Source organism: Epinephelus fuscoguttatus, linkage group LG7 (assembly GCF_011397635.1).
Source record: "Epinephelus fuscoguttatus linkage group LG7, E.fuscoguttatus.final_Chr_v1".
Classification (NCBI taxonomy): domain Eukaryota; kingdom Metazoa; phylum Chordata; class Actinopteri; order Perciformes; family Serranidae; genus Epinephelus; species Epinephelus fuscoguttatus.
The window spans coordinates 21193316-21204926 of NC_064758.1; the positions used below are offsets into that span (position 1 = coordinate 21193316).

The window sequence follows — 11611 nt, forward strand, 5'->3', positions numbered from 1 at the left end:
AGTCTATTTAAAGTTCTGAAACTTTATGCCTCTGTTGGAGATGGCTGCCGTAAGAACGTTACGTGTATTACGTGATCAGAAGCACCGCTCTATATTTATCAAATCATGGGACCTGCCAGAGGACACACAACATGGTGCTGCTGAGACTCCAGACTTCTTAGACCTTTACCTCCTGTAGACACACGTCACTGCTGAAGCAGGACAGGTAGGAAACCTGCATGGATGTACAAGTAAATATGCAAACAGCTAGAAGTACAGAGAAAATAAATACTTCCTATTGCCATACATGCTTTTTTATTTAACTGATGATAGTTTCAGTTTACTGGCAAATTTTCAGTTGCTGCTTAACAAGATTTCTTATGTCAGATCATCATATCGTATCATATCAGATAAGTTTAGATTAGATCAGATTACATCGCTCGAAATGTTTTAACAAGTTGCTACATTTCATTTGCATGCATGCTCATTTTTTAATTGCATAAATGGCTTTATTAGTCTGTTGATTTAATTATCTTGTGGCAGTTTTGGTATTCATGCTTGCAACGTGTTTTTTTCTGGGTGTCAATTCTAAAAGCTTCTTAATTTTATGATGCAAAAATTATGATGCCAAAATACCACTGATTACTTTTAAAATTCAGCTCTTCTGATTTATTTTTCAGGTTATATTGTGCCCTTCAATTCAAAATGGAGGACTTTGAGTACAGTGTGGAGATCAGTGACCGTGACTGGGATTGCTTCTTTGCGGAGTGCGAGGAGTGTAGCCTGCTTCCTCCTTCATTAGCACGTTTGGATGACTCGGGTTTGAGTGACATTGATGACACAGGGTCCATTCTTTCTAAGAAGGCTCAGGGAGTTGACCCAAAGGCAGGCTTTTCAGAGGTGGACCATCCCATCGATGGCCCCCCAGACTGTGAGGGCTCTCCTGTGGAGCATTACCTCAGCAAACACACCATTGGTGGAATGGAGAGCGTGCTCTCGGGCAGTGAGGAGGATATACACCTGCAGTCTGTCAATATATTCTTTGAAAGGCTGAAAAACCTTACAGAGGCTGAGGGGCTTACTGAGCCAAGCCAAGTGAGAGCTGGAAAAAACAGAGAGGCAACACAGGAGGAGGAGCGGTGTAGTGATGGGCAACAAGCCAGCAGCTGTTCTTTGCCAAGAAACATCCCCAAGTTAAACTCTCTGCCTGCCAGCGGTGGAACAGCAGTTGGCAGAGAGAGCACGGGGTCTGTCGACACCATCAGCAACATAAACACAATGAAAAAAGACGTGCCTGGTTCCAACATTTCCCCTGAACTTGCAGCCAGTAACTTGGTGCTCGAGACTAACAAATCAACTTACCCTGAAACAAGGTTATTCATCAGAGAGGAAGCCTGCACAGAAACCAGGGTAAATGAGGCAACACAGCTGAATCAGTCTCATGACTCACCGGAGGGGGTTGTGTGCTCAGAAACAACACCTCACACTGACATGGTGATAAAGGTGGAAATGTGCCCACCTCTGGATGATGTTAAGCAGAAAGATTTGTTAAGTCACTTAACTCTTGGTAAAAAGTACAGCACTGATTCATCAAGTAATCTTGAAATGGTGACAAATGTAAAATGGAAGGAAGACCAATACCCTGATGTTTTCCAGTCAGATGCAACATGCACGAGCAAATCAGCAAGCCAGGAATCGTCTCCAACCGGCTCTATCAAAAGAAAGAGAAGGAAGAAGAGACGACTCAGTGCTGAGCCAGCTGAGGGTGTGCATGGATATGATAGGCAGGGTTTCGTCAAGTATAGTGACTCAGAGGAAGAACCGCATGCATGGAGGGGAGAAACGAGTCACTGTTTATCTGAAGAAATTAATTTATCTCATTTAAATGAACCACAAAAAAATGTCACATCCTCTTTAACACCATATTTAGCCACCAGCAATCTCCCAGTGAAGACATCTGTTGAGGAGCACAAAATAAATGACCTGTCTCATTTCAGCATGGCATGTGACAGTCAATACCATTATTTACCAGAGAGCATAGTCAGAGAGGGAGGGTGTAAAGCAACAGGCTTAGCTGAAAATAATGCAACTAATGACAGGTCAGTAATCCCACTGAGTGAAACTGGTTACAGTCTAATGTCAGCACCAAACAACAGTGACAATGTGGCCAGAAATCTGTTTGCACTTTCAACTGCTGATAGTGTAACTGGTAAATCAGACCTGGCCACAGAGACTGCAAACTGTGGAGGAAAGGATGTTCATTCAGGGAGTCTCCAGCAGTCTGACAAGATGAATCATCCTATAATTTGTTGTGAAAATGAACAAAAATCTGAATCTTGTACAGCAGAGGTCAAATCAATGAGTATTTTACCGAGCACAAAGTCAAATGATCCTGCGATGGAAGTCAGCCAACATGGCAAAATATCTGCTGCTAAGTCAGTCCTGGCTGCAGAGGCTGGAAATTCTGGCAGAGATAACTGTACACTGTGTCAAAGAGAGGGTGAGCCCCAACAACAGCTGGAAATTGGCTGTCAAGACAGAGACCGATATAGATCTACGCTGGAAAAGACTGACTTTCCTCTGTCTGCAAGCAGCTCTGATGCTTACAACACAAAACCCAAGCAATTCAAATATGTAACCTATCCATTCTTGGATATTTCCAGTAAAGCAGACTGTGCTAAATTAGCGTTAGATACCAGCAGTGCATTGCCTGATAAACACTGTCTGACTAAAAGTCCCCCCGGTTCAGATATATATGTTACAGCACAGCAAACAGAACATCCTAACACATTATCCAGTTCTGATGTTTTGTCAGAGAAAAAAACAACAGATGAGAGATTTGAATTTGCAGCATCACAGATAATGGCCTTTATAAGTGGGAATTCTTCTCAATCTGGTGAAATTAATCAAACAGGCAAAAGTCAGAGAGGAACCAAATCGTCCATGTCTGAAGATGTACTCACAAGTGTTTCAGATTTTACATCAGTGTCATCCTGCTGCACTCTGGACACAGAATCTTTCATGTCACTCTCAAATGAAAGTATCATAGACATGTCAGAGAGTTGTTTATCTGTCAAACAAAATGACCCCGAAGAAGAGAAAGCATCACTAATACTGGCAAAACATGAAGAGGGAGATGGCATATCTGAATCCAAAAGCCAGTCTGCATCAAATGATGCAACAGATTCAAAGTGTGGTGTAGTGGTCAAAGCAGAACATGTCATCACAGCTTCCAAAGCAGAATGTGAACTCGTGAAGGCACCAGATTCAAAACATTCAGTGTTTGCTATGTCTTCTTTTTGGAGTGAGATGGAGAAGCTGACAATAAACGATATTCTGGGTTTACGAATGATCAGCAAAGCTGCTCCACCCAGCCTGCTCCCATCTTTACAGGAAAGTGAGGAGAGTGACACGCTCGCTATGACAGATTCTGGCTTTTTTACTCAGCTGGATGAGTCCAAGCCTGAACAAATTGATGAAGACATGTCCGGCAACCTTAACTCTGTAGAATCAAGTCCTGTTATAGCAGTCGGTTCCTCCTCTTCAGGAGATGTTACGTGGGAGAGCCTAAGTGCTGATATTTACACTGAGAATATGATGTTGACATCTCTTAGGGACATTTCTCAACCGCTCCTCCCAGGAGGTGTTCAAACAGGCCCCAGAAAGATTTCTAAAAATGTAAGCGTGCACGATCTACATGCCCTGGCATCTGATTCTTTCAGCTTCACAAGGAAAGGTCCATCTATACAAACCTTAAATGAAGGAGAATTGCAGAAAGGAGAGAGTTTCACTGATGGAGACATGCCTAAGCAAGACAAAGATGGGGACTCTTTAGCTTCATCTTCCACAGACAGCTACAAAATCTCACTCACAGATATATTTCAGTATCTCTTCAGTGGAAAGCAATCAGTTCCCAGCCAGTCAGCCACAGATAACATAACCAACAGCTACACTGATGGAAATTCTGTTCCTGAAACGTATGATTATTTCTTCTCAGACTTTGATACAGAAAGCTTCTTCTACCCTCTCATCAGTGCAGAACGTCAGACCAAAAACGAGCTGGTCCCTATCTTTTCCTACTCTCGTTCAACTAATAGAAATCTACAGTTCCCTGAGGCTTATGATCACTTCTTTGCATCCTCGTCTTCTGATGATTCGTCAGTGGAGTCGGATGAAGAAGATAGCTGTGGTCCTGTGAAGGTGGTGACCAGGCTCAGCCATATATCAAATGCATCCCAGGTTTCTACAGATGTGTATGATAATTTCTTCACAGATAGCGACCTCAGACAGAATTTCTTTTGGAAAAACACATTCTCCTTCAGGAATGTTGGTTTTACTGGATCTGCAGTGCAGAAGAAGACTCTCTCACCCCCCCTGGCTTGTGTACCTGGGAAGCAAAGTGCCAGATCCCTTCGAAGGACAATGTATCCTATGAATGCTCTGGGAAATCAAGACAGGATTTTTCCTGATCCACTTCTCCTCCACTTGGATGAGAGCATCTACAGACAACTAGCACAGCAGCCTTTCAAATACGAGGACTTGCAAATGGCTGTATCAAATCCAAGTAAGTCCAGCTTTCCACAGCGAACACAATGATGTGTCATTATAGATAGGAATAACATATGCTATTACAGTCATTGAAGTAAGTCCTATATTGGAGTCAAAGTAGAAATATCAGAGTATGATTCAGATCACATCAGTTCAGAAAACCTTTATTGTCCATCAGGGTGCAGGATACAATACAACACACCTATTGAATTCAGAGAAAACCATCAATTATGAGTCTCATAGCAATGCTATGCTAAGGCAATTAAAACAGAGACGTCTAACTGTTTGGTACACATCAAAACAGATATTTGCCAAGATTTTACTCTATGAAATTTCACAGAATAATGGTTCAAGTAAATCCGTGATTAAAAAGTGAACAAAACTGTAGCATTATCTACAAAATCTTACTTGATCTGTTATCATGCTTAGGTTGATTAAAAAGGAACTGCACCAACTTAACACATCAAAGTCTGTTTACAGGTATTAGGGAGTACTAGTAGATATGTGCAAAAAGTTGTATGAAGCATTTTGTGAAGGGAGCTGTGTGAAATTTAATAAATGTTTGGAGGTTAAAAAAAAAAGTTTATAAAGGATTGTAGATAGATGCGATCTCACTGTGGACCTCAGCTCTGCTTAAGGCTAGTGGCTCGAGCCTACATTAGCTGGTACTAGCCTAACACACCTGAATCTCTGTCTGAACTTTCTGTTTGTGTGTTGCATTCTGGGTAATGAAGGCACCACGTTTTGACGAGCAAGAAGAATGTGTGGAAAAATATTTCTGGCTCTTTAGCACCGAGTTTAGCTGTCCATTGTAGGTTCAACATACGTAACACATTGCTTACAAGTCTTCTACATGAACAATTGAGAAAAGCACAAAATGCTTGGCGAGATGAGGCAGCGCCAAAGGGGCTGGGGTGTCTGATTTTACAAAGATTGTCAGCCTTTAAAGAAATCCCTTAAAGATTTTTTTGGCTTTTTGCCTTTATTTGATAGGACATTTGAAGTGTGAAAGGGGATGACATGCAGCAAAGGGCCGCAGGCCAGAATCAAACCCAAAGCCACTGAGGCAAGGACACTGCTTACTGCTAACATGGGACACCTGCTCAATCCACAAAGCCACCAGGCACCCTTAAAGAGATTTCTAAATTCATTAAACTCCCTATTTTGCACAAACCTGGATAGTTCTTAAAGGACTGCTACACCCACAAAATGACCATTTGTGCGTCAATTACTCACCGCGTGTTACCTTCGATTTGTAAAGAAAACGTTTTTCTCATATGCCTCTGCAGTGAACTGAAAATGAGAAATAGGTGATTATTCCTCACAGATTGAAGTCATTGGGGACCATGTTTAACAGCAGCAAATCTATAAAAAATCAGTTTATGAACGTTCAAACAACTTGTGCAGTGTGAACCGAGTCTCTTTCATCCAGTCGTATGTTCAGTACCTCCCAATCACATGCATTTTTGCTAAAACCTTGCAATTTAAAACCGCTTATGCTTTTTTTTTCACTTAAATCTTTATTAGAACAATTTTTGTGACATTGATATGTCAGTTACAACAGCCAGCATGATGAAGTGATAATTAGGGTTGGGAACGATTAACCGATATGAAAGGATATCCGGTTTGACAAGCGAGAGATATGGCTGCGTCGGTAGCAGCCTCCTCAATCAATACGAATCAGCCATGAATACTTAGATGAATCGATTGTAGAGTCATGGATCGGGTATCGTGAGACTAGCAATCGGTTGACTGGCTTTAACAGTTTGCATCTCTAAAACTAATAACTAATAATACTAATAACTAACTAATAACTAATACTGACAACGATAATGGATGTAAACATCAGCGCCAGCTTGACCGGTGGAGCTGAGGAACAGAAGCTAATGCTGGTTGGATAAACCAGGGAGCAGCCAAGCCGCAGCAGAAACTAAAGGCGAATCCTGCTGGTTGTGGGTTGAACGGGTGGTCACAGACACAGACAGAAATACGTATTCCTGTCAAATACGGCAGCCATAGTGCTCCGCAGCGCAAGATAATGGCTTACCGGCGACCGAGAAGGTCCAAGGTCCAGGTCCAAGAAGTCTTCGTCGGTGTCATGACTGCCCAAAATACCTGAACAGCTGAGCCGTGGCAGCACACAGGTATGTGACGTGTCAGAGGAGAAACGAGCCGTTCACATTTCCACAAACCTCACCGCACTTGAGGGACTGTTCTTTACTTGTCAGAGGAGGAGGGTGGCTGGTTGATTTTTATTTTATTTATTAATTTTATTTTGATCCCCCCTATGTTAATCACTTACTGATGCTGTTTTTGAAGTATGAATAAGTAATTAAGTAATTTATTCCATTGAAATATCATTGATGTTTTATAGAAAAGTGATTTATCTTTTTATACATGACAAACACAGAGTGTAGCAAACACAGAGAAATAGTCTGACATGCTGTCAGTGATAAGCTGCTAGTCATCACAGTCCATGATATCAACTAATAACAGGAGATGTCAGATTCTGCCCCTACATTGCATGTTATTATTTTATTCTGCTTTATGTTTATATTGTACAGCGTTATGATAAACTTTATTCCACACTCAAGTCCATATAAGATACATACAAAAACACAGACAATGTGTGATTTTGTTGTTTGTCTTTTTATTTTATTTTTGCCAGTGCCATACAGCAACAATGCTTGGGGATGTGGTCTTTTACAAATTTGAAAATACTGTAAGAATGTCACTTTTATAGAATTGGCTTCTTTATTTTATAATATATGATTAATGTCTACATCAACAAATGTTAACCATAGAATCATATCAAATCGTATCGAATCGTATCGTCCCTACACTGTATCGAATCGTATTGTTCCTACACTGTATTGAATTGTATCAAATCATTCTGTATTAAAAATAAATCGTTTTTGAATTGTATCGTAACCCGTGTATCTAGATATGTATCGAATCGTCTATCACAGAGAGATTCCCAACCCTAGTGATAATATAATTTAATTGAAAAATAGTAACGAAACAAAAACTGCTTGGTTAAATACACATTTTTACAGCCTAAAGGTTTAGTGTATCTATTGATTATTATCGTCTTTTTGAGTCTTGTATAGATGTCTGTCAGTTTCTCAATTTAAAAGATTTCTTGCACAATTGTTAGCCATTGGTCTTTTGTTGGTTGTGTTTCTTTACCCCAGTTCCTAGTGATAGCTTTCTTGCTTGCGACTAGCAATATGTTGATCAAATATATGTCACCAGCAATAACATGTTCTTCAGAAAATTTACATAGATAAAGCACCAAACAACTGGTAGGAACCTCATATCCTACCATGTTCCATTTCCCAAAATACAGTTATTTTCTGACATTTCCAAAAACATGAGAGTGGTCTACATCAAAAGACCAGCACTCTCTTGGGGCGTTGGTAGCGTAGTGGATAGTGCTGGTGCCCCATGTACAGAGGCGATTCCTTGCTGCAGTGGTCGCAGGTTCGACTCTGGCTTGCAACCCTTTGGCCCCCCCCCCCCCCCCCCCCGGCTGGCACTCTCACCAACATTTCGGACAACTATGGAAATGCTTACTCTATAGTTTTGGTGTAATAAAGAAACAAATTAGATTCCTCCATGAAAATTCCCTCCAGGTTCATGAATTAGTGGTTGTAAGGTGTATGTTCCACTTATTATGCCAATCTTCATCTGAAATGTCTTCATTGAGTTCCTTCTCTGATTTCACCTTGATAACATTTAGTTGAATGTTTGTCATTTGTGTTCAGTCCTCGATATAATGCTGAAATTATTCTTATGTTACTTTCCTGATATGCTTTAATTATGATGTGGATAACACCATTCACCTCCTTGGAAGAATCTGATTTGATTTCCCTTAAAATTCATTTATGTTTTACGTAACGTTAAACCACTCTGAATTTGATCAGATGATTCTAAGAACAAAGTAAAGACTGGTTTAACTTGTCCAGTCTGACAGACAGTACCTTTGTGAAACCAGGGAGGCTGTCAGCTAACACAGTAGCTCAGATTTTAAAAATAGTTAAATCATTTTTTTTCTTTTTTTTTTTTTTTTTTTTTAAAATGATGAGGTATGTATCAATAATGTGTTCAACCTCTGTCAGTAAGGCTCTTTGTGTTGTCCTCATACATGAACAGTTGTAATGTAGAATATGTAATCTACTCAGTCAGCTGTTACAGTCCAGAACGGACTGTAACTGGCATCATCTGTCTGGGACGGACTCCCTTACATCAGCTGTCAGAGGACACTGACTGGGCTGCAGGCACGTAGGGTGAAAACCAAGAGGAGAGGTTGTACGTGATGACTTGACTTCATTCAATGCCTGTCCTCTCTGAGCTGGCAGTTGAGTGCTGTAGTTTATGTTTGGCTGTGAGGGAAAATACCTCAACTTGAGAAGTCTTTATGTACATGTAATCCTTCTTCTTAAACGTCCGCTTAGCTGTAATTAAGATAACTTATAGGGTACTGATATAGCACCCAATGGTCAGCAGTTGCCGGTGAGGGTTATCTTAAGGCCACTCCAGTCATGAATGCAAATATCAGTAGCCTTAAGCAGCCTTGTATGTTTGCGCAACAGTAATCTGTGCAGGTGCTGGGATTTGACCGGGTCACAGTGTGACAGAACAGGAAGTCCGAACATATTACTGGGGGCTTGTGCTCAGCTGTTGGTGTGTTAGTGCCAATTATGATGCCCTTCACCTCTCACTGGACTTCTCTGTGGATGATTGCTGTCACTTGATGTGTCACACTTAATGATTTAAGATGTTTTCTATAACACTCTGTCACTTTCTTTGAAGGGTTAGATGCCTCCCTCCTGCCTCTCAGGCAGTCAGACATGTGTCTGGTTTGTATTGCGTTTGCTTCTTGGGTGCTGAAGACTGCAAACCCACAAGTTGGAGATGCCTGGAAGGCTGGTATGTGTGTGTATATGTAGCATTAACGTACTTTAATGACAGAAAACCTGCAAATGTTGCTTTTAAAAAATGAAAATACAAAGCAGCAGTCCATCTCAGCTTTTAAGGTCTGTAAGGGCTGACTGTTAATGATATGCTGAGAATGTAAAATGTGAAAAGGTTAAATCAACAAAGCATTGAAAAAAGTCAACTTCAAGAGACACTGAACTTGTATAAACAGATAAATTCAATGTTGGGTTGCAAAGTCTCATGAGTAGAATGATGACTCACTTTTAATATGTATTCTCACACAGTTCTGCTGGCGAATGTAAGCGCCCTGTCAGCCATTCGATACCTGCGTAAATATGTCAAGAAGGAGGCGGCAGCCAGTGAGAAGAAATTGGAATACCCCGCCCTGTCTGATTCATGATGTCTCTGTCTCTGAATATTTCAAGTTTCAGATGAAGCATTTTTCCATGAACACCTGATATGAGCCAGTGCAAGATCTCAGTCCTTCGAAGAATTTGTCAAATGTTTGATGTGCTGTTTCATGTCTCCATTGCGTATTTGCACTATAATCGCTTCAAATGTTGATCTCTCTATTGAATAGATATGGAAGGAGGTTTCATTAATTGCAGTTTTGCTTTTTGGTAGATTATTTTTGCACACATTTTGATGTTTGAAAGATTAATACAAAATATGAAATGACCAAAGGCAAGATGAAACCTGTACATTTATCAGAAAGAAGGCTTTGGACATTTGTGATTAAGGTTTTAGGATGTGTTTACTGATGGAAGGATAGAGGCAGGTTTGCTCAGAGCTATACAGAGTTGAGATGTTAGATGGACGTGATAAAAGGATTAACTTGAGGAACGATTTAGGATGGTTTGTTTCCATTCCATTCATTTAGCAGATGATTTTTTATCCAAAGCGACTGTTAAATATTTCCACAACAGTAATTGAAAGTGTTTTACAAAACGAGATATGAGGTGACATCTATTACAATGTTTCCCAAAATGACAGTTTAGCAAAACACCCTTGGAAAATTAATTTGAGGGACTGTATTCTTTGCCAGTATCAGTTCTATTATTTATGATGGGCATTTTATTTTCATAATAGATCATTCATAGATGACTGTATTTTATTTATTTTATTGGTTGCTCTGTGAGCTGTTGATGTCTTTCAGTTTAACTTCAATAAACAGCGTCTGAGATGTGTGCTTTGTGTCGTTCTTCCATAAGCACTCAACCTGAAGGTGGTACTCCTCAAACACTAGAGGGCAGCATAGGCTCATGTAAGAACCTATCACAGCTGGTTGAACTGTAGTTTGTTAACTTGATTTTCAATATTGACCAATGATATTAGTTAAAGGTAATAATTAAAATTATACATGATAATAATATGCAAATTTAACATCATTGCCAAGTATTCACAGGAGAGCCTGCCCTTTTGAGGAATCATACATAATTTTCTCCAGCAGATGGCAAGGTTGAACCATAAACTATAAAGTGGCCTGATGTTGAAAGCTGCACATGAAGCTGTTGCAGTATATTTTCACCGCACAAACAGTCAGTAGAGCATGTTAGAACTGGGTTATGCATTACAAAATCTCACTGATTTACCCATGCTGGCTCTACAGTACTCACTGTTTTTAAATGTCGTAATAAAACAGTTGTTTGATTACTCTAATTGGAATACCAATACTTTTTTAGTAGTATACTGAATTTATAGGCCACGGATGTAAACCTGCAATAATAAATGTCTTTGGCTACCTGGAGGCAGTTGAAATAAGTTGTGAACACAGCATTTTACACATCATAATCTTTTAAGTTGATAGAGCAAACCTGTTAACTGACAGTTGCTTATTTACACATCCATTAAGTTCTGTTTTTGGTCTCTATCATTTCTGGGATATATAAAAAATAAAATATCTGGCTCTTTAGCTGCTAGATGCTCCACAATGTTCACTGGCTAGTTATCAGTGCTGCGTGGGTAGAGTACAGTGGATAATGATGTGCTTTCTATTTGAACTGGAAGGTCACAGTGTCTGAGTTCTCCGTCAGAAATTCCAACTGAAATTGGAAATTTTAGTCCCTTGGAGTTACTCACAAACCCTGACCTCAAAATCCATGGCTACTCCGCACATCAATAGTGGTTGCAGCTTTGGTAATGT

General features: G+C 40.1%; 2 protein-coding genes across 2 annotated transcripts in view; both read left to right on the forward strand.

The window, feature by feature from the left end:
- The window catches only part of noc2l (NOC2-like nucleolar associated transcriptional repressor), an 81169-nt gene that overhangs the window by 331 nt on the left and 69227 nt on the right, over positions 1 to 11611 (forward strand). The gene's annotated exons all lie outside the window — the stretch shown is intronic.
- On the forward strand, positions 115 to 10655 carry LOC125891468 (PPARGC1 and ESRR induced regulator, muscle 1). Its single transcript, XM_049580781.1, has 4 exons — positions 115 to 205; positions 660 to 4543; positions 9343 to 9459; positions 9753 to 10655. Exons 2-4 carry the CDS (start codon positions 685 to 687, stop codon positions 9866 to 9868), a joined length of 4092 nt encoding a protein of 1363 aa, XP_049436738.1. The 5' UTR covers positions 115 to 205; positions 660 to 684; the 3' UTR covers positions 9869 to 10655.